This window comes from Numenius arquata, chromosome 2 (assembly GCF_964106895.1).
Source record: "Numenius arquata chromosome 2, bNumArq3.hap1.1, whole genome shotgun sequence".
Lineage (NCBI taxonomy): Eukaryota > Metazoa > Chordata > Aves > Charadriiformes > Scolopacidae > Numenius > Numenius arquata.
Window position 1 is genome coordinate 48,255,373 of NC_133577.1, and position 22,802 is coordinate 48,278,174.

Genomic DNA, 22,802 nt, shown 5'->3' on the forward strand with positions numbered 1-22,802 from the left:
TTTTTTTTCCCTCAGGTATTTTTCTAAGCTGTTTGGTTAAAGCCCTTCTTATCGTCTTAATTTAACAAGTTTGTTAATCGTGTTTACATCAAGATAAATCAGCAACATTGTCCTGAAAGTACAGGTATATGTCTACTCTAGTTAGGTGTCTGCATTAGTCATGCTGGATATTTTTATTGCATCAGCCCTGTAATTCATTTGTTGGTAAATAATCTCAACCTCATTTTGCCTGCTTCAATTCTGCAAGGTAACCTCCTGCCAACCCATGAAAGCTATCAGCTCTATCTTTTGTATTCAGATATAAAATAACACAGGATACGAAATAACAGTGGAGGGAAAGGAGTTTCATAAAAAGAGGAAGCAATTCCATTCAAAAGGGAGATGAAAACTTTGTATTTGTCATCAGGTGGTAGCAAGGGCAATTGGGGTAAGTGATCAGAAATATTTGAGATCTGTAAGTTCATCATGCAAATGTAGGAAGAAGTGTAATGGAGTGAATACATTAATCTCTCTTTTAACTGGTTTCCAAGTGAATTCTTGACATGGAGGTAACTTGTTCTTCCTGAATTGGAAAGCTTCAGGGATGATGAAGGCGTAGGATTTCTGTGCAGTGCCTTTAAATGCCCATACTTGGGGATAAAGTCTATCACTGAAAGCAGCGAGTCCGACTGAGGTACTTATATTTGAAAATAATCCAGGTAATCAAGAATATATCTTCTGAGTAGTCAGGGATTCTTAGACACGTTTAATATGTACATCACTCCAGGCTTTCTCCAGTCAGCTTTCTTCCCTGTCCAATCTTAAAATTACTTTGGGAGTATGAAGGCTTTTGTATTTCAGGTTGAGACTGTAGGATATCAGGAACATGACTTTAGAAAATCTCTCTTTTGGACATGAGGTAGGATTGGAGGGGAAACATGGGACTTAAATTATTTTAAGTTTCAATTTCTGTAATATATGCATAACATTATGCAGTTCGGAAGCTGTTCAAGGTTTGTTTTGAAAGCACTTAATCTTTCCTTCATGCACTGTTTCTCTTGGAAGGGAGTTCTTCAATGTTGCCACTATAATGTTTATGGCTTTCCTAATTTTCACCTTAAATGATTCATGTTGAGTTTATATCAATTGCTCTTGAGCCAGCACTGTCCATAATTTTCCAGTGGGGCTTTTTCTTTCTTGTGTAATGTTTATTGTCTGTTACTATTAATTAGTGGCAAATTATTCAGAATTACTTTGTTTTGAAGAGAAATGAAGACAGCCTGGGGGATACAAGCTGACCATGATGGCGGTAACTTGAGACAACTGCCTGTTGTAGTGATGCTGATGGCATCTGCTCTCCTGCCATATATTGATAACAAAGCTCTTCTGAAATTCCCTGGGGGACTGACTTGCCATACTTGTCCTGCCTAGATAAATCCGCTTTTGACAACTGTCAGTCATCTTAATGGTATAAGGTGGAAGGAAATCATAGGTCAAGGTACCAAGATGTACAGGTCTCTGTTTATGCAGGGTCTGTGAAGGGGCAGTCTTTTTCTTGGACGAACTTTCGGAGAATGCTCACAAGCTTTTGGCACACAAATCCTTCCTAAACAGAACAACCGAATGTTAGGTTGGTTCAGGAAGCCTTTTTTTTGTTAGCAGAAGGAGCTGTGGAGGATTTCTTGTCTTTGGAACAAACTGTCCACTAAAATACTGCATTCTGAAATGAGGAAGTGATTAGCAGTGAGATACACAGGGCAGCCAGAGGACTTGTGCAGGTGCCCAGACAGGTTTAGGACAGTATATTAAATAGAAATTTACATCATATAGCTGGTGTCAGGGCTTTGACAAGGAGCTATATGCCAGACTGCATCTGGCCTATAGACAAGAGAAAACCAGATTTAATTATTTCCCGAGCAAAATTCCTCCATACCTTCACAGGGGCAGGACAAAACAAGTGAGGCAGACCTCTAGGTAGAGGATGTCTCCTGGGAAGAAAGGCAGTGGAAAATTAACCATGTGCTGTGCAATCTAGGTATGGGAACTAGCTTTTGGTTATTTAGACTCTCCCAGAAGCTCCTACTTGCCTGCTCAGGAATCTTGGAATATCAGGGTATTATTTGATGCCATGGAAGGAGCTGCTTTAGCAGCTGTTCAGAAGAATGAAGAACTTGACAGGGTTGTTGCAGCTGCCCCTTTCCTCCTTGAAACACCCACAGAAAAACCACAAATGAATTGAAACAGAAGTTGTGCTTTGCTAATTGTTCTGAAGACCAGTGACAACCAGCACTTCTCAACAGAAGGCAGAACTACCTATGTGTGCTTCTTCTTGCTGTCAGAGGAAGCTGGTGGTAAAACTAAAGAAAGAACTATAATTAAACTCCACCCATCTTCAAATGCAGGTGAAGAAGTCATAATTCATGAAGTGAACCCATACAATTAGACAATATTCATACAATTATAAGCTGAGCACTGAATAATTAGTGACTCATGAATAATGAGCTAGTATCCACTCACAGACCTCAATGAGGAGCTCCAATTTATAGTTGCTTTGTGACCATGATCTTTTTCAAAGCTTTATCTGTAACCTGAAAGGAATTTAGACACTTCATAAGAAAGTGCATTAAACTTATGATTTTTTAATTTTTTTTTTTTTACACTGAGAGATGCCTTTGAAAAAATAAGCAAGACTTTACTTCCATACTTATACGGCAACTTTATGGGATTTTTTTTGTTACTGTAAATAAGTTTACTGCTTGTATTAGGATCCTGAAAAGGTTCCATTTCTTTGAGATCTTTTGGGAGACTTTGCCAATAAAGTATGAATGTCCCTCTCCAATCAGAGAATCCACTTATTTCAGGAGCCTGTTGTCAATAGGTGATGCTGAGGAGAAGAACAAACTTCCTCAGGCAATGCTTTCTGCCTTCACATTCACAGTCTGTAATCAATATTGTGTGATTATTATCTTATTTTAATTTATACAGAGAACACTCGCAACAAAGCAACACAACCACTTATAGTTTATGCTCTGAAGAGGAATCGTTAAGAAAACATAGTATATAAAGCCCTAATTGTTTCTGTTTCAGCTGAAAGATGCTGTCTGTGTGTTTTAGCAACAGTGGATACTTCATACATTTGTAAAAGTCGTGCAGCTTTTGGAAAGGGACAGCAGACACACAGAGTTAATGTGGAAACACTGGGTGCTTCATACAGGGGTACTGCATTAAAGCACTGACTTGGGACTTTTTCTTTACTATCTCCTTTACCAAGCTGCTGCTCATAAATCCCTCTGCAGAATCCTCTTCAGAGCTGCCTGTGCTTTCTTCCCTCCCATTTCCCATAAGAGGGACATGAGAATAAAGCAACAAACCTTCTTACCTTTGTTTGTTTTAAGCCTTTATTACCTCAGGTATTGGTTTGTTGTTGTGCTTTCATGCATTTACCTAATTCTGGAGGTAAACTCCTCAGGCAGGAATGGTGTTTCCGTAAATTTCACTATATTTATTGAGTTATGCATATGATCACCTGTGGAAGAAGATTACCATTATGATTGCAACAGCCAGGTCTGCAGGATTAACCAGTCAGAATGAGAAAAGCCAGCTACTATTTTTTTTATTTTTCTATTCTTTTATTCCTGACTAATATCTACTGCTTTCTGAGCTCTTTAATAAGTGAGTGAGGCTGCAGGGAATTTTGAACTTCTAAAACATACCCATCTGTGATTTATGAATAGGCAAAGGGATGATTTCCAGACTGGGAAACCTGCTAGACTTTAACTGTCTGGTAAGTCAGAATGCTTTGTCTCGTACTTTGTTTGATTGACAAAAGTTGTTAATTTTAGCTCACTTAAGGGAGTTCTATGCTAATGGAGATATCAGTATGTTATAGAAGTTTACTGAGGTTTGGATTTGTGGGTTTTTTCCCCACTTTCCCCTCTGTAATTTCTGATAGACTTCTGTTCTGTTTGGGGCAGGATTTCCGAAAATGGTGAAGAGGCTTCAGCGGCACAAGCTCTCATGCTCCAGAGTTATTTAAAGGATTTGGAAAATTCCTGTTATAGGTGTCTTCATTCTCTACCTGTGAAATGGGTACAGTAACAGACTATCCTGTCAGGGCTGTGAGAGAATGAATGAATTTGGTATTGTGTGATCAGTGACACTGCTGAGATGAGGTATGAAGGTTTATATCACTCTGTAATCTACTTGTAGTGGTCACTATTATGGATGCATTTATCTTTATTTTTATATTACACATATAGTGGGTTTATGGGTGAAAAATAAACATTATGATAGAATATCATAAAATGCTGTTTACTGATTTAGGAGACATGGATAGTTTAGCTATAAGGTTATCACCAAGGCTAGGCACAAATTTACACATGGCATTCCTTAAAGAAGAGATGACATGATTACATGCCGTTGTTAAACCTAAAAAAGAACGTCATGCATTATGGAAAATACAGATTAGGAAACTAAACATGTTTGATGTATGCTGTAATGGCTAGTTGCTTTAAGGTTGCTGTAACATATTACTTGTGGTTATGAGTAATAATTGTTGTTTAAAATATTACAAAACTATTTATGAGTACTAAGCTTGTGTACGCTAATTTTGAGATGCTTGCTACGTAAGGGTAGTGTTTGTGTAAATTTTCACAGAGATATAAAGTAATGGAGCTGAAGATTTCTTGGAGAAAAGTGTCGTTTTTATAATATTCTGGTATTACAAAGTGGGAGGTGCCAGACAATAGGTGTCAGCACTTGTTCAGCTCTGCAGTTCGGAGCTCTTAGCTTCACTTTAAGAGTAGATTAAGGCAGCTGTTGTTAAGCACAAATTTGTTATGAACTATACTTTCAGCAAACTGAACGCCTGCAAAGAAGTGCTGAGACAATGTTTGACGCTTGTTATAAAATAACTTTTTTTAGGGGGTAGATTGGGCAATGGAATAAAGCCGGTAAAAATAATGTACATATTGTATTCACTCCAACATATTTCTAAAATATTGAAGGAAAGACTATTTCTGGAAATGGTAATTTAATTAGGTTTTGTTTCTTTGTGAATTGTTCAGAGAGGTTCACTGAATTTCACTGAATTTTTTTTTTAGAGTTGGAAGGGACCATATAGATCATCTAGTCCAACTCCCCTGCTGAAGCAGTATTGCTTAGAGAATGAGAGTTCCTGGGAGAGAGACTTTGCCGTAGTGTTTTCCCAGGGATTTTAAGAAAACAAGAAAAACCTACTTGAAACTAAAGAGCCTGGTATGCTGAAGAATGAAAGCAAAGTCACAAAAATCAAAATGGAACGATGAGGTTAAGTACAGTGCTAGGAAACTTCCATGAGACTTTGGAATCATGCTGTTTTGTGGAGGAGTTTTCAACTGGAACTAGAGGTTTAGATATCTTGTTCGTGAAACCAATACACGTCACATCTAGGGGTCTGTGGATAATTCTGCGACAAAACCAAGAAGACTTAAATAATGCACAGATGTATGGTTGTGTAATAGAGAAATCAGGAGAGATCCACCCCCAAAGAAATGGAAGACAAAAAATTCTTCAAAAAATTGACTTTCCTCTGCATTTCAGTGGCAAAATGCACCAAGGATCCAGGATGTGAGGATTAAGCCAAAAAAGGCAAGCCTAAATGCTTTGGGTCCAGTGAAAACATCATGGTCTTAGCCCAGCATCTCTTTTGAGTCAGTTTTCCAGAATTGCTTTTATCTGCACAAATACGTATCTGTTTAAATTATGTCCTTGCAGGTGGAGGGTGCTGTAGCTTTAAAACTCTAAGGAAAAATAGTGGAATAGTCTTGCAGCCCATCTAGTAGCTGATGTGCATGCATTGAGGAATTTTTAAATAAGCAGGTGCTCTTGTGAGAGATCTCTGTGTGGTGAGTGCCAGGTGGATGGCTATGCACAGAGCTTTTTCTTGTCAATAGTCAGTGAGGGCTAGTTGGGAGAAACACACACCCCCCTCCCCTGCAGTTTGCATTGGATTGCAAAATACTGTGAATTCCTGGCAGCCGTGGCAGTGGCACACTCCGAGTGCCCCGAGCCTGGCAGTATAATCTAAAGGGAACGCGATTGAATTGAGATCTATTGCTATATAAAAGGGGGCGGGTCGCTCTGCTGGTTCCAGCTCCTTTTCTGTCATTCCTGCTGCAGAAGCACCAACCAAAGGCAGCTGGCACGCCTCTCCCTTGGCTCGTATATAATATGGGGTTTCACAGGGCACGGATGTAGAAATAAAGTCCAACATTCTTAAGGCAGACTCACGTTACTTGTCGTGTCGCTGTGGGGTGTAGGGCTGCTCTGGGAAGGGTGATCCCTGGCACTGGTGGAGTGAATTTTGAAAGGTGCGCAGGATGGCTCCAAATGAGGCAAGGGATGAACTTGTTTTCTTTGTGAATGGTAAAAAGGTAAGGAAGATTCCAGCTTTCTGTCTGGCTTGTGGCTTGATTACTTATTTCTCTAGTAATTTTTTTCCTCCTCTGTAAGTTTTCTAACATCAGTAGAGTTGCTGTGACTTTTGAATATTAAATTATGAAGACTATTTATTGCTTTGCTAGGTGGCTGCTTCTCTTTTTTGGCTTCACCTTGTGAATTATTAAGAGTAACACAACTATATAATGTTCCTTTTACATTTTAGATTTGTTGGCAATAATTTACTGCAATTCTGAGGTAACTACTTTAAAATAAAGCTGCACCAACTTAGTACAGGCATTTCTACTAGAAATAATTTCAGTAATTACAACAGATCTGGAAACTAACTCAAATGTAAGCATCCATATATAATTCATATGTTCAGTAAGTAGTTCTGACATTTGATTTTTTAAAAAGGGATTTAAGTAAAAAGTTCATTCCATTTCTGCTTAAGAAGCTAGAAAACCCTTTAAAATCAAAGCCCGTTAACTGATACTGTTTCCTAGATCAGCTGCTGATGATTGCGTAAGAAGTGACTGTGTTTCACAGGAGTGTGGGGTGGTCCTTGTATGTGCTGGACGCCTTTGAACAGTTTGTCCCAGAGCCCCCTCTCTGTTTGGACTTTCCCTGGCTCTCACTGCAGCCTTGACTCTTCTAGAAGCTTGTAACAAGTCAAGGCTGCCTTTTTTTTGAACTATGAGCACCAATTTAGTTCTGTTGCTGAGCTCAGCTCCGTGCCAGTCTTGCCCCACTGTCTTCCCCTTCTCTAGATACTTGAGAAGGGAAACATGGACCAAAGCTGCTTCCAGCTGGGCACCGTTGGGAGGGGAGAGGGTTACACATCCCCTGTGTACTGTGGAGACAGGAGTTTGTGGGTGTCCCCTATGCACTGCTTAGGGGTAAATCACATGCAGCGCAAAGTTTGGGCTAGAGAATGAATTTTTAGTCCCTTGAGGGATAGCACAATATTCTTGTTGGTTAAAAAGCTCTGTGGCTGGCTCTACAGACTAGCACAGAATTACTATCAATTTTGCTTTTGTTGATCTTTTGTGCTAATTTAATCAAGTGTAAATGTGGATAAGATTGTTGCTACAATTAGGGTGTTTTGGTTATGAATTTGGATCTCAAACTGGACTGGAATTTGAACTTTCCAAGGTACTAGAGCATTTGATATCAAAGTTCTGTTTTATCTAAGTATCAATAGTTAAGCGAAGAATGAAGTTTATCTATTATAAGTTAGTGAAAGAGCTCTTGAATGTAATACTGATGTAGAACCCAGCCCTGTTTCTGAGGTTTTACAGAGGGTGACAGCTGAAGCTTTGCTCACACAGATCAGTAACGGTTCATATGTCAACATTAATTGACATATCAGCCGTTCATTGTTTCTAGAGGGACGTGAAAACTGTGAAGCTCCAAGTTAATCATGGTGAGGTAGTTGAGTCTGGTAATTGAGATCGTGAAGCAGTGGCACAGGACGATCTGGGAATTTCATCTGATGCATTCTCTGCTATTACGGGCACAGGGTGGTATACCAATAACTTGTTGTCTTCTTTCTCTGAAGGTTTTAGCGACTTCAGATCCCTCCTCTGAACCCTAGTTTTTAGAGTGTGGACTGGGAGCTTTTTGAGTCTTGCAGTAGGAGGTTGCCACAAACATGTCAGGCAATACAGGCCAAGTGTACTGTCTTGTTTTCCTTTTTTTTGGTGTGCACTAATGAAAGAGGATTGTAGTTCTGATGCCAGACCAGCTAAGGTTCAAAACCAATATGCCACTCATGGTAGTTATGAAGAGTTTATAAACAAATTCCTATATACATTTGCAGATGTTGCTTCAGCACTGGCTGGTGCTCAGGTGTTACAGGAGCATTGCACTGTGTAAATGGGTAGAAAAGCCTGTCTTCCTGGGGGAGACTCTTGGCTAACATCTGAAACTGTGTATTAGTCAAAGCAAAGGAGAAGAGTCTGAGCTGCACAGAACTGGTTCTGTGGGACTCTTATGCATGTGGGTAGAGGCAGAGAAGGGAGAAAGAGCAGCCTGGACCCTGAAGGGTAGCAGCAGAAGACAACCAGTTCCTTTTGTATCTGCTGTCTGTTTTTGTGATGTGCTGGAGCTAACAAACATGCTGTGAATGGGATTGCCCTTGGTGCATTTCAGCAATTTTTATGGAAGTGCACACTTTTCCACTTTTATGGAATAGCCACATCTCAGAGCTGACCTTGTGCATATTTAAAGATGTTTATCGCAGTGTGATCTTGGCAGTTGTTGGCTAAAAAAAAACCACCAGGGAAGGATTAATACTACCAGTGATACCAACTCATTCCGTGTGTTGATGCTATCTTCTCAGCATCTTTCCCTGCTGGCTCATGGAACCACAGGTGCTAGCAAAGGAGCAGGTTCCACTTGATCAGAGAGGAGAGGGCTTCCTGGGTTGTACTCTACCCAGAGCCTCCAGTGACGTTATTTTTTCTATTCCCATTTTGGGTGTGATGCCAAAGTGGCTGGAGTTACACCCCCACCAAATGCAGGTTTAAAGAGAGAGAATTGGACTCTTGGGGCATCTGATCTGTGGTGACAAATGTGGAGTTTGTTGGGACGTTTCTGCACAGGAAAGGTTATGTGATGGGAGGAGTGGTGAGAAGTGCCTGGGCAATGCTGCTGGAAGAGCAGGTAGCACGTTTGGATATGGCTCCATCCATCTGGAGTCCTGACTAAATATTCCAGTCGATTCACTGCAAAGCATGTGATAAGCGTGGCCAGTGGGAAAGGTTACTGCTGTATGAGTTTGTGACAGCTCGACATTGCTAACGTGCTGCTGATACTCTGTCATAGGACAAAACTGCATGATAAGAGGTGGTTGATAAGATAGGGACTCCGATGGCAGCAAATCCTTCCCTCTTGCATTCATCCAGTCTGCAGTGCTGTCAAGAAAAAGTCTCCTGAGAACAGCTGAGCATACTTCACATTCAGGATCGTTTATTTTAAGCACCTGTTTACTTCACTGGACATAAAGCTTGGCACACGACTAACACCAAGTTATCTTGATGGTCTGCCTAGACTAGAATGGAAAACAACACACACAATTTAAAGCTAATAGTGGCAATTTTGTTTTCCTCAGCTGACAAGTCTGTCTCGCGCACATGTAGCGTGTAATTTCAGTTCAAACACATTGAGTCAATATTTCTATCCTGAATGTCAAGAAGGGGTCTATGCTGGAAGCCACATTAGACCTCTTTCAAAGGCTGTGGATGTTTGATTGCAGACAGGACCAGCCAAAATACAGGACTTTTTTGAGTTTTGGGACCCTCTGGGTCCTATATAAACAGTGAATTACAAGTTTTCAGCGTGCTGGTTTAAAGCAGAACAAAATGTTCTCATGACCAATAGCAGATTTACATTGTGTGGTTATATTCAGTTTGTTCATCTGTGTTCTAATCCTTTTCCCTAGTAAATGAATTTGAAATTTCTCATTGACTTCAGGAATACACATTCACAGATTTTAAGGTCCAGGGGGACTTTTACCATTGACTAGTGTGACTTGCTGTGTGGCAATCTAGTTAAAACCTCTCACCTTCTCTTCTTTCAACTAATTAGGCGACTAAAGACTAATGATTGAATGGGAGTTGTTGTTCAGAAAAGCATCTGTTTCTTATTCAAAGACCCTAGCAGATAGAAAGCTTAGCATGTTGTTTGGTAAACTAGGAAAGTTTCCGTTTTCTTCTCCTTTCTGTTCCTTTATTTACCTTGCTCAACTACTGTTCTTTTAAATTGAAAAATCCATTTTTTTAACCTTCTGCAAATACTAATTTAAATATGATGTTGTAAAGGCGAAGTTATCCGAATTAGTGAAAGGCAGGTAGAGTAGACAGCAAACAAAATATTTGAGATCCAAGTTTTCTACACGAAATCACCGGGAAGTGAGATCAACATCTTTCTGGACCAGCCCAGGGGCTCTAAGAGTGCACACTTGTGCTTAGGAATTTGTTCCGTGTAGGACTTGCAGCTTGAAGAACGATAGGGCCTGGCTGGTCTCCCTGATGAGGTGATCTGAGTGTTTAAGATTCTTAGAATCAGCAGACAAATAGATGTGTAGTAAAAACATAGCAGTACACAGCAAATTTGTTGGGAGTCATTTGACTGTCAGTGCCATCCTAACATTTCTAACAAAGTTTCTTTCTGCATTTGATTAATATTTAAGTTACCACATGCAGTAAAATCCACAGTTGTGAGCCTGTCAAAATGTAGCCATCACTCTGATGTATCTAGCAATATGACATTTGTTTAAAAAAAAAAAAAACCACACCAAAAAAACCAAAGAGTAACTGGCCCAAAAGGAAATATTTCTTTAATTGCAATATCTACTAGGCTGATCCTACTCCCACTGAAGGCAATGGATATAATTCAGTTTCCTTCTGTCCAAGGACACTGGGAAAGGTGAGCAAGGATTGTTTTGATGGGTAAAATATTAAGCTGTGAATTATATTGTTCTGGGCATCAGATGAGAGAAGATGTTATCCCCACCCACAGGGTTTTAAAATATTTTAAGAACAAATCACAGCAGGTGATTGTAACAAACCGCTGGAGGAATGACATGCTGGAGGACAAAACCAGCATCAATGACAATTGGCAGGAACAGTAAAAAGTTCTTACTCTGTGGCCAGCAAGAAAGACTCATAAACAAACGTACCCTCACGAGGAATCTGAATGCAAAGAAATTATTCCTCGCTCTCTGACATTTGAGATTTGGTTTAATCCAGAATGTCCTCTAAACTCTTACCCCTTATCTCCCTCTGATCCCAGATCTCTACCAGCATTGCAGATGTACAGCCACAGTGGAGTGAAGTGGCTGAAATAGGAATCCTGGGCTGTCAGTTTGACCAGGGTAAGAGTGTGGGTTGTTCAGGACATGTTCTCCTGCGTAGTGGGAGCCTCTTCCTCATGAAGTTGAGCAAAGCTTTGACTTTAAAGTTTAAAACGTTCTTAAGTGCTTCACTAAAATTCTGTAGATCTGAGTGGCTAAATGCTTTGCTGAAATGAAGAATTAGGCCTGTGTTTTATTTCTTACTTAACTTCCTGAAAAGGAGCCATTGGGCCAAACTTTTAATCACTTGGTTTGAGTACATAATGGAGTGCTTCTTGGATTCTTTCAAGAAAACTTCTTGAGACATTTCTTTGATCTAAACATAGAATAATCTCTATAGTCTTTAACTATCTGGAAAACTATTCTGAAGCTATTTCTCTGTGCCTGGCTGTCTTGGAAGCTGATTTGGAAGGGTTTGCAGTGGCCACTGAGGAAAGAAAGCAGCCCTGAGGAAGAAGCTTAGCTTGACTGTGAGAGTGTGAGTTGCTTGGGAAGGCTCTTTGCCTGTGAAATGGCATGAAAGGCCTTTTGTCCATCGGCCACTCATAGTCACAGGCATTTTTGGACTTATCTGGTCATATCTGTCTCTTTACTGATCTCCTGCAGAGGGATATATGTGCTTACTCTGAACCAACTGGTCGTGAGAGAGCCACTGCATGCTCTTACTGGTTTCGATGCATCCGGAAGCTGAGGGAACAGGAGCACCCTGCTCTGAACAGCAGCAGTATGGGTGCTGCGTGATTTACAGTAAGGTATTCCCAAGCTGGATGAACGAACTCTGTTTTTTTGTAGATTATCTCCAATGCAGGGATGAGATGTGCAAAAAACGACCAGTTGTGTTTTGTAGCAGTAACTTTATCAGATAGTTGTAAAAACATGGACTCAAATAGGAAGTATGAACCTTGTCTCTTTAGAATAACCCTGTCACGTGTCAAAGGCATAAAATTGAAGCAGCACAGAGGTTGTGAAGGTTTCTTATCAGTAAGAAAAAAGCCTTGCACAAGTGACCTCTGTTTCAATTTACCCTTCAAACCAGGAGTGATTAATTTAAATAAACTGTAACTATTGTACTTAGGACTTGCACAATGTAAGAGCCAAGAACGCTTGATTACATTCTGGCACACAGTGAATTTGGAAAAGTTTCTTGACACTCTATTAATAACAGAAAAAGAGGAAGACAAGCTCTGCAGCAGAACTTTGGTTTCTGACCATGGGGCAGAGGTTGAAGTAAAATCTAATTTTATGTCTAATAGATAACTACTAATAGTGTTGTTCACTGATAGGATGGAGCTGACTCAAAATGTGCAGGGAGAATTTCTCCTTGGCTGGAATTTCACATTTAGGATGGCTACTAATGTGACACTGATTGATTTAGCGTTAGCAGGGAAGAAAGAGAAACTTCAAGGTGATTGGTACTTGCAGTCTGTCCTGCAGTGGTCATGTTAGGGTTCCCACTGTTGATTTTTCTCTCTGCAAAGTCTATGACTGATGCAGTTTCTGTCATTCTGTTTATCTGCTCATAATAGTAAGAAGGAGAAGGGATAGGGGTCAGTTATGTACAGTCAATAAAGATGAGATGCAATTTGGGGAGGTGTCAGAAATTCAAAACTTGAGTACAAAACACAGTTCTTTCTCTCTCTGCTCACTACTAATTCTGTTTGCTATTTTTGATGCAGGGTTTTTTAACATTTGCCTCAGCGTGCCATGGTTGGAAAAGCTCTGATGTATGTAACGCATATACTTTTCTCTGTCACAATAAATTCAAGGAAATCTTGTGTCTGGATACACGACCAACATTGCTGAACCTAGTCAGGAGAATTAATCAGTGATTCTTCTCCTGCTTTGGAAACAAAGTTGCATAAAGACCAAACTTTCTCCTTCCAACAAACATAGTCTGTGTTGTAAAGCATTCTGTGCGTAACAGTACCTTTCCCTTCTTGCAGGTGGTGGAAAAAGATGTGGACCCAGAAACGACTCTGCTAACCTATCTACGAAGAAAATGTATCCGGTGTCAGCAGAAACTGCAGGCGGCTTTGGATGCCGACAGCATTTCATAATTGTTTACTGTTCTGCCGGTCACTTGAGTGCTAGACAGTGCTTGTGCACAGGGTATAAGAGCGAGTGCTCTGCGTGGTCTGGTATTTCTTGCTGGCAAAGATTACAGCTGGTATTCCAAGCTTAGAAAATAGCCAATTTTAAATAATATACTTTAGATAAAGTTATAGAATTTATTAATACTTTAATAAGAAAACTCAGAATTGCTAGGAATTAGAATGTGATGGAAAGAAAGCAGTATTGAGATGACAATAAAATTGAAGGAAATTTAAGTTTGTTCCACACAAATCATATTTTCTGGCCAAAACATTACAGCTACTTGAGCTGCTTGCTGTATTATCCAATAATTTGGATATTACTGGATAGTTAATACCCAATAACTTGATTATCCTGTGGCTTCTTTACCAGATGATCTAGGGGTGCAAACTCAGAGGCAGGGGTTCCCAGCACACACTGTGGGCATGTTTACATGAGCGGATGCGAGCAGTCACGTTTCACTCCTGTTTGAAACTGGTCAACACGTGAGTCAGATTAGCTTCAGGAGCTGGGTAGCTATTACTGTGATGACCAGGCTGGCTATACGGGGTCTGGTTCAGTAGGTAGTGTCATCCCATGTTTTTGAGGTTTTGTCTGACCAGCTGGGTGTGTACATGTACACCAAACTGTTCACATCTGCATTGGTGTATTCCTTAAAAAGAATCACATGTACTTATTTCACCATGTTGCCGTGTTCTATTTGTCTGGGATCTGAAGGAAGTATGGGGATATAAATCACACTCCACTTCAGGGTTTCCAGCAGAACTAAGAGCCCTGTTTTGTCTGACTGTACCTTGGGTGGTTAAAGTTCAGGAGGAAAATTAAATGGCATGACTCCTGTGCCTGTGTGCACTTCTTACTCCTAAACGTTTTATGTCTAAGCTTCTTAATATCTAATGCAAATATCTTTGTAAAGAGATAATTAAAGCTCTGTATAATCTTCTAATCATCTACATGAACATTCTGGTGACCTTATTTTGTAGATGTCTGGTTAGGGCCAGGCAAATACTTTGAGAAACATGTTTTATTGAGGTAGATTATCACTGTCGTCAAGAGAAACATTGGATGGCATAGGAAAATTAGATTTCTGCTGAAGCAGGCACATGATTGTATGAAAAATAGACATGGTGCTTAGGGACCATGGTGGACTTTTAGTGGTGGACTTGGCAGTGTTAGGTTTATAGTTGGGCTCGATGATCTTAAAGGTCTTTTCCAACCTAAATCATTCTATGGTTCTATAGAAAAAATAGTTCCAGAGTCTTTGCAGTGAAGGCAAAGATGATTTGATTTTCCTATATCACGATGCCTGTTGCTTTTCCACAGGCCTAAGTTGTTTATCTCAGCACAGGCACATGTCCATTGCCAATGAAAGCAGCTGTTCTTTTCCCACCAAAAGTCTCTCAGCATTGACCAATCCTCTTCGCAATAAATTACAGCATCTAATTGCCTTCTAATGAGTGAAGGAACCCAAAGGGGAAGTGCCTCAAGGAATTCTCTCCTGAAGTCCCTTTGCAGAACATTTGATGTAATGCCTGGGTGTGAAGTACAGATGTGTGCTCTGCAGCCTAAGGAGGAATCTATTTGGGCCAGTCCACGTGCTTTGTGAATCCTCAAGTGTCTGTGCAGTGGTTCTGTGCATCTCCCCTAGCTCTGGCTCTCAGTGTCTCCCTTCTGTGGTTTTATGGGAACCAGGCTACTGGGGAGCGTGCTTGGCTGGTTTTGTCCCTAGCAATGGGGAAGTCATCATAAATGGGGCCAAGAGAGAAGCTAAGGTGGTCAGACTGTGACTCTGGAGATGGTAGGGATCACCAGGTGTAAGAAGAAGTCAGCCACCACTAATGAGAGATGCTGAAGGAGATGTCGCCATGCGTCTCAGGGATGTGACTGCATGGCTGAACAGACCCTGCTCAGAAGGAGCAAAAAACTTCTCAAAACACTCTTACTGAGTGCTTTGTCTCCCTTATGTCATTTCCTTTTCTGAGTCTAATGGAAAGTGGGAACTGTTGAAGTTCAGAAGTTTTTTGTTCATTCTGAGTCTATTGGAATGTAGATTGCCTCCTTATTAGGCCTTTGGATTTTGATCTCAAAGCTCACATGCCAGCATTTGAAACTTTGCTGATGTTAAATTATTAAGCAGGAAAAAATGAGTGCTTGGTTTCCAGCAAGAACTTGTTGCTCAGCCTTGATTGACAACTGTTTGAGCAGGCTTCTGCCAACACTCTTCGTGTTTTCCTTGATTCCTGTTCTCTCAGTGGGCCTATGTGGAACCAAACTAGGCTGTGGAGAAGGTGGATGTGGTGCTTGCACTGTTATGATATCCAAGTATGATCCCTTTCGGAAGAAAATCCTGTATCCTTTGCAATCTGAACTCTTCAACTGAGAAATAAAATGGGGACAGATCCAGGTTCTTGACATTCCAGATGTGGTACTATTTTTAAAAAAAAGTTATATAATGTATGTTTCTGCCAGAACATAATTTTTCACTTTCCGAACATAAACTCAAAAGGCTAAGACAAGAAAGTATGTATTGCTACAGCATTGCACAGTGCTGATAGGGAGCTATTTCATTATGCCCTGAAATATCTACACTGGCTTTAGCACTCAGGCTATCTGCTTTTTCCCAATTCAGAAAATCATGTTCCTTTCTTGCAATGTAATATAACTTTTTGCTGTGATGACTCAGACGATGATTACTGTGATAAAATACAATCTTTACTGCTATTGTATTACTGCAATTATCTGGTTTCTATATGCCAGCAAATGTTCACTTTCTCTCTACTTCTGTTGGAACCTTCAGAATAACTCTTATTTCCTGAGACATAACTTTCCTTCTGTTCTCACTTTAATTAATTGAAGAGTGAAGCAAAACAAGCAAAAAGAGGAATGTAGAGAGAGGATAAGGCAGAGGGACAGACCTCAGGTTATTTTTACTGTGGGTAATGGAAAGCACTGAAATCTTACATATATTTGGAATAATGCTTGGGCAAACTTTAACTTGGGATCATCTAACTTAGTGGTCCTGCTTAGTAGCATGGCCTTGAATATGATATCTTTAGGGTTATTATCCTGTCTTGATAGAAATAAAATGGAGTAGCTAGTTCCTGTAAGGATTTTGGCAGCGTTATTCTATTTTGCCTTCAACCTGGTCTTTTTCCCCATGTCTACCATCTAGAAACAGTTTCCTTGGTAAAAGGCCAATAGCTTTGTGCTCTTATTTAACTTTGTGAGCGGGCCAGGCCAGCTGTATAACATCTTGGTATTTGTAGTCTGCCCCTGTACATTACTTACATGGGCTTTGTAGCTTAACATGCAACAAGGATGTTTAAAGTTATTTCTAGATCAAATCCTGTGGTGTATAGCCAGTTTAAACACCAGGTGAAGTTGATGAGAACTTTGGCTGAGTAGGTGCTGTAGGATTTGGCTTGTAACTAATACCTGTATCACATCTCTTTAAGTCCTCCTGTTGTGTCCACTGCTACAGTTTCCGAGTACTCTTCAGTCCTCCTGTTCCCTTTTTCCTTTGTTGAGCAGCACTGTCAAATGAAATGGCCTTAATTTATTATTTTAGCCACCATACTGCCAATGCTTGCCTCTTCCCTGTCTGTGCCCTTCATCACGTAGCTGTAACTACTGTTGAAGGCATAGGGAACACAAAATCCAGGCTGCACCCAGCCCAGGTAAGCTATTAATACTGGTAACTTTAAAACCTTCTATCCATGTTTGCTTCTGATGTTAATTAATCCTGTTCTGGGGTGTTAGGAAGTCTATCATAATGTTAAAGCCAGGAGTTTGACTTTCCACATGAGTAGTCTTTACTTGCAGGAATGACTTAAGTGGTGGAATCCGACTCCAGGGTCGATGCTGCAGTTCTGTTACGCCCTAACAATTTAACTGGTGATCTCCTGGCCAAACTGCTAATGCTTTTGTTCTAGTGCTACATGGATGCATTTGGTCCACATCCTGGATTAAACCCCAGGATATGGGAACACTGACGCGGTGAAAGCCTATATGACTCGGAGCCAGGAAATCTGAGTTAGGTTTTGGCTCCCCTATGGCCTTCCATGAATGACCTTGGTTTCTTGTCCTGCATAGTTAAGAACCTTCCCTACAGCAGTGCAGTAAGGTTTGGTTTAGCGATGTTTCTGGAGTCGCAAAATACTCTTGGTGGGGAGGAGTGACTGGAATGTGAAGCCTTGCTCTTCTATTAAGGTGTTATAATGCACTTTTTGTGGAAGCAGACTTGTTTTGTTAGAGATACTGCTCCTTTAAGGCAGGCTATGATTCATCTCAGTTTGTACAGTGGGTAGGACTTGTGCCAATATCTATCTGAGAAGAGTAAACAACAAAGTGAAAAATAAGTTAGACACGCATGAAAGGATGGCAGCTAGTCTGACCTTTGTTTGCTTGTCTTCTTTTCCCTACCTCCCCTCAAGATTCTGACAGCTAAGCCTTGAAATTCAAACTCAGGTCTATTCAGGTAGCCCCAGCTTCTATCCAACGTGGTAAATCTGAGGAACTCTTGATCTCATTGGAGGCTTCTAGTTGCCTTCAGTTACATTGGGACTTCAAAGTCTAGATGCAAAGTTTTCAGAGTGTTCTCTTCTTTGAAGTCTGCTTCACAGATTAATTGACCACCTCATCAGAGAACATCTGATTATAGTCTTAGCTCCTCGTGAGATTGTTTGGTTTTTTTTTTTTTTTAACAGAGCTGTTATAGAAATGAGCACAACAATGAACTTACCTTGATGTCATGAGCTGATGGCTGTTGTTGTTTTTTCTCAGGAGAGAATAGCAAAAAGTCATGGGTCCCAGTGTGGCTTTTGCACTCCAGGAATTGTCATGTCCATGTATACGTTGCTTCGAAACAATCCTGAGCCCAAGATGGAGGACATAGAAGATGCTTTCCAAGGTAATACTCATAGCCCTGCAGAGATGCAACCTGTTCTACTTTCATTACATCTACTTTACCAAATGCATAATGTATTTTGTAAAAGATAGCTCGTTGTTATGAGGTTAAGAGCTAGCTTTTCCACTAGGAGACTGTCCAGGGGCTATGAAGTAAACAAAATGGTGTGTGGAAAATCTCATAGAAGCTCATTGTTTGTCCTGAAGCAGGGGCAAGTGGCCTCAGTCTTGGATTAGAACCCCACTAAGCTTAACACAGAGCACAGGTGGCCTGTCCCTTGAGGGGCTTATGAGAGCCTCTACACCACCTTCTTTATTCATTGCTGTCACAAGAGCCTGCAGAGGTGACAGAGAACATCTGGGCCAGCCAACCTCAAGTAAGGGACCAAGACAGCAATATGCATGATGGAGTGGGGCAGAATCCAACTGTGTGAATCATTTGAGAAGCTGCTGTTATTGCTGAGCTGTTACCATGCTTCCAGCAGGCACCTGAGAGGAAATCAGATGCAGGAGAAAGCAAACTCTTTGTAATTCAGGAGACTGGATAGTTGATATACTGATTAGACTCACACTTGAGGTAAATGAATACTGAACAAGGCAGATTGAATTTTTTTTCTAAATTATTTTCAATTTAAAATTTCAACAAAAAGGAATGGTAGGATTGTTGCGTGATTACTAATGAAATTTTCCTCCTCCCAGTTTTTTCATTAGCTTTATCTAGATTGACAAGCTTTTGTGAGAAACCATAAAATGTTCTAAAAGAAAAGTTGTCAGCCAAATGACACTAAACTTTTATGCTTTTGCTCTGGCAATGCAGGGAACTTGTGTCGGTGTACAGGGTATAGACCCATTCTGGAAGGATACAGGACATTTGCTAAAGTAAGTGGCTTCAGATAATGTTTAAAGCAATCTGAAAAGCTGTCTTTCTCTCTGTTACTAACACCATGAGCTGAACTGGGGAAGAAGAAATTATACATACTATGACAATGCAGCTCCAATTCTTGACCCCTTTGTATGTGCTTCATTCATTAATAATGCAAGAAGACCAACTCCTTTACTCGCTCTAGTTTCTGGAAGCGGAGCACTTTAATGAGATCCACCTGATGGTCCCTTTTTGGGTCACAAGTAACCAGACTCTCTAATTCTTTTCTGTAAGTCTCTGAAAAACACAGCATCTCTGTGTAATACTGGATGCAGATAATCCCTGATGTGGCAAAAGTGTAATGGTACAGTGCACAAATAGGGACATATTATGGGTGAATCTGATGAGAAAGTTGCTTTCTTGAAAGATCAGCTGCAGAGCTGAAATAGCTCTGGAAAGAAGTTGAAGTCACTGCTGTATAGATCTTGCCTGGAGCTCATCTGCTGGTTTGGGTGAGGTACAAAGCTTTGCTATAAGTTTTCTCCATTCCCTTTGTTCCTGAAAGACTGCTGGAGGCTGTGAAGAAAAGTAGATCATTAGGTACTTCAGTGATTATGAGCCACTTATGCGGCTACACACATATTAAATATCAAAAGTAAAGAATTTAGGATGCTGCCCATTAATTTCATTTTATTATCCAGAATTATGATGAACAAAAGAGAATACAAACAGGAGTGAGATCTGTTACAAATGATTAATAAAGCCAGTTGGTAGTCTACTTGGATTTCCAAGGAGCTTTCAACAGTGTCTCACCAAAGGCTTTTAAAGACAATAAAAAGCCATGGGGTAAGAGAGAAGACCTCTGTATGGATGAAAGACTGATTAAAAGGCAGGAAATGGCAGGTAGGAGAACATGGTGCATTTTTGCAATGGAGAGAGATCAGTGGTGGAATTCTGCTGGGACCTCTGGTGGGAGCAAGGCTGTTTAAGATATCCCTAAATGTGCTGGAAAAGAGAGCGAGCAGTAATATGAGAAAATAAGTTAACTAATACCAACTTACTCTGGGTAGTGAAGACCAGAACAGACTTTGAGGAATTTCAGAAGGACTTTATAAACCTGAGAGACTGGAGAATAGAATGGAATACAAAATTCAGGCCAAATAGATGGAAAGCAATTTACAGAACGAAGGGAAGTCCTCATTTCACATATAAAATGACAGGCTGTGAGCAGATGGAACATCATCTTCCTGCTACCATGCAGGAAGATGATCTTGGAAGTGTGGTAGACAGTTCCACAGAAGCATCAGCTCAATGCTCACTGACAATCAAAACAACACTTCAGAGGGTAGAGAACAAAACAGAAAATACTGCTATGCCACTGTCTGCATCATGGCTCCTCGTATGCTTGAGTACTCTGTGCAGTTCTGGTTCTTTCATCTCTAACAGGGTAGAGCAGAATAGGAGAAGATTCAGAGAAGTGGAATAAGGATCACATCTGTGGATATCTGGCTTCCACACAAGAAGGCATTGAGTAGGCTGGGACACTTCAGCCTGGAAAATAGATGTCAGGGAGGGGAAGGGGCTTTACGTAGCCCATAGTGGTTTGTGTTGACCTCTGGTAGAGATGTTCAAAATTGCGACCGGCAGGTGGAATGTGGAGGGCGTTTGCTGTTTGGTACCTCTTCCAATACAAGAGCAAGGTGTCAAGAAATAAAACTAGAAGGAGTCAGGTTGAAAACAAAGGCAGGTGGTCTGCCAAGTACCAGGTAGCTGACCCGCAGAACTCACCAAAGGATGTTGTGGCCACGAAAAACTTACTCAGGCTCCAGGCGAGAGGGAGCAGGTACTTGGATGGAGAGGCACTGAGGGTTACTAAAGAGGCAAAAAGCACAATGCACAAAGGTAGTCCCCCGAGGTGAATGCAAATTGGATACTGGTAGAGAACTAGGTATTGTATTGTATGTGCTTGTCCTTTTTACTCTTCTCTGGGTATCTCCTCACAGCTCCAGCTGGACTAGAGATACTGGCTGAATGGTCAGAGTAGCTCTAAACTAGAGCAAGAGGTTTATCAGTAGACTGGACATGGCCTAGACATCACACCTCAGGATACTGCCTTCCGTTCTCAAGGGAAACACCTACTTGCTTTGCACCTTCCATCTCCCATTTCTGCTTTGGATATAGTAATTATTGGACCAGTTTGTCTCAAAAGAGAATCAAGTCTACTTAATTTCTTTGGAATCTGCATGTTTTTCTCAGAAGAGTTTTTGTCCCCACAGGATGCGAATTGCTGTGGCAGAGTAGCCAATGGCACTGGATGTTGTCGTAGTGAGAGGGAAAACAGCATGGTAAGCTGTATTTCAAAAGCCATAACCTCAATTTGCAATATAGTATTAGAGTTTTGATGTGTTAGTCCCTTCTCTGGACCTACTGTGGTGCAGATGTTCAGAGCTGTCTGAGCTGGTTTGAATATCTGTCTCTTGGAAAACACTGCAAATGCGTATGTCCTGGTTAGCCACCATGACACAAGTTTTACTTTTTTATTTTACTTTTTTTTTTTTACAAGCTAGATATGTTCCTTATGAATCTGTTGAGGTGCCACACTTCTGTGAAATAGCTAAGTGACAACTCTAAGCAATGTGTTACTGAATTCTGGTATATTGAAGAGATCCATCTTTCCGTGAAAACAGAGCTAAAAAAACCAGTTAATTCACCAGTATGATCTTTCCCTAACTTTGCAGCCCAATGATGAATGAAGTAATTTAATCACCATTCCAATAAATCATACAATTGGAACCTTTTGGAATATCTGGAGGAAAAAAGTTAATCGCATTTTATGTACCAGTTGAGGTACAAACAATGGAGGGATGAGAACAAGGAATTAGGGTGTAAGGTAGTGTGAGTATAAAATGAATTTAGGAAAGAGAGAATATAATGAAATTCTTTACCAGGAAATTCCAGTGAATTCCTATGGGTTCTTTGTTAGGAAGCACCCAGTGTTGTGTGGAGTACTCCAGCAATTAAGACTGCTTGGAGTTCTTTTGTCAATGTAGTTTATTAATGAAAAACATCACTGCAAATTTCTGCAATCCATGGATTGATAAAAGAGGAGGAATACATCCTGTAAAAGTTGGAATGTTCTGATTTTGTGTAGAATAGCTGAAGTGTGCTTGTTTCTTCTTCAGAATGGGGGCTGCTGTGGAGGAAAAGCCAATGGCCCAGGCTGCTGCATGAATGGAAAAGAAGACAATGTGGTAAGGTGCCTCTCAACTATTAGTTTTTTCTCTATTTCTGATGTTTTGAAGTCTTAGCTCTGTCTTGCTCTGTACCAAAGCCCAAAGCTTTTAATTTAGCTGTATTTATGCAAAGCAGCTTAGACTAATTTAAATTTTATGCTGGCCTTACCTTAGAAAAGGTAGTTTTTGATGAAATTTAACATGCCAATGTGAAAGTGATATCCCTTTTCATTGGCAAAAACCTGTTAATGTGTTCAGGGTTCAGGTTTCTGAGCAGACATGCATTATGATCAGAAAAATATGACTGAAGAACCTGAAATGCTGGATCGGGTGCCATCTTTTCACTGTGTTTTGCCATGAAACAGTAATAGGGATTTGACTGGAAGAGGAATGCGTTAGGGTTGTATGTGGATAGCTTTGTCCTCTGACGCCCAGCTATTTGCATTTTCTCTGTCAC

General features: G+C 40.5%; 1 protein-coding gene across 1 annotated transcript in view; it reads left to right on the plus strand.

The window, feature by feature from the left end:
* The first annotated feature begins 6,212 nt into the window (after positions 1–6,212).
* The window catches only part of XDH (xanthine dehydrogenase), a 52,978-nt gene continuing 36,388 nt past the window's right edge, over positions 6,213–22,802 (plus strand). The window contains exons 1-8 of the mRNA XM_074144417.1: positions 6,213–6,392; positions 13,198–13,255; positions 15,598–15,694; positions 16,914–17,022; positions 18,128–18,254; positions 19,068–19,129; positions 21,389–21,457; positions 22,295–22,363. Coding sequence (XP_074000518.1) covers positions 6,339–6,392; positions 13,198–13,255; positions 15,598–15,694; positions 16,914–17,022; positions 18,128–18,254; positions 19,068–19,129; positions 21,389–21,457; positions 22,295–22,363 — 645 coding nt within the window. The 5' untranslated portion in view covers positions 6,213–6,338. The remainder of the gene's footprint in view (positions 6,393–13,197; positions 13,256–15,597; positions 15,695–16,913; positions 17,023–18,127; positions 18,255–19,067; positions 19,130–21,388; positions 21,458–22,294; positions 22,364–22,802) is intronic.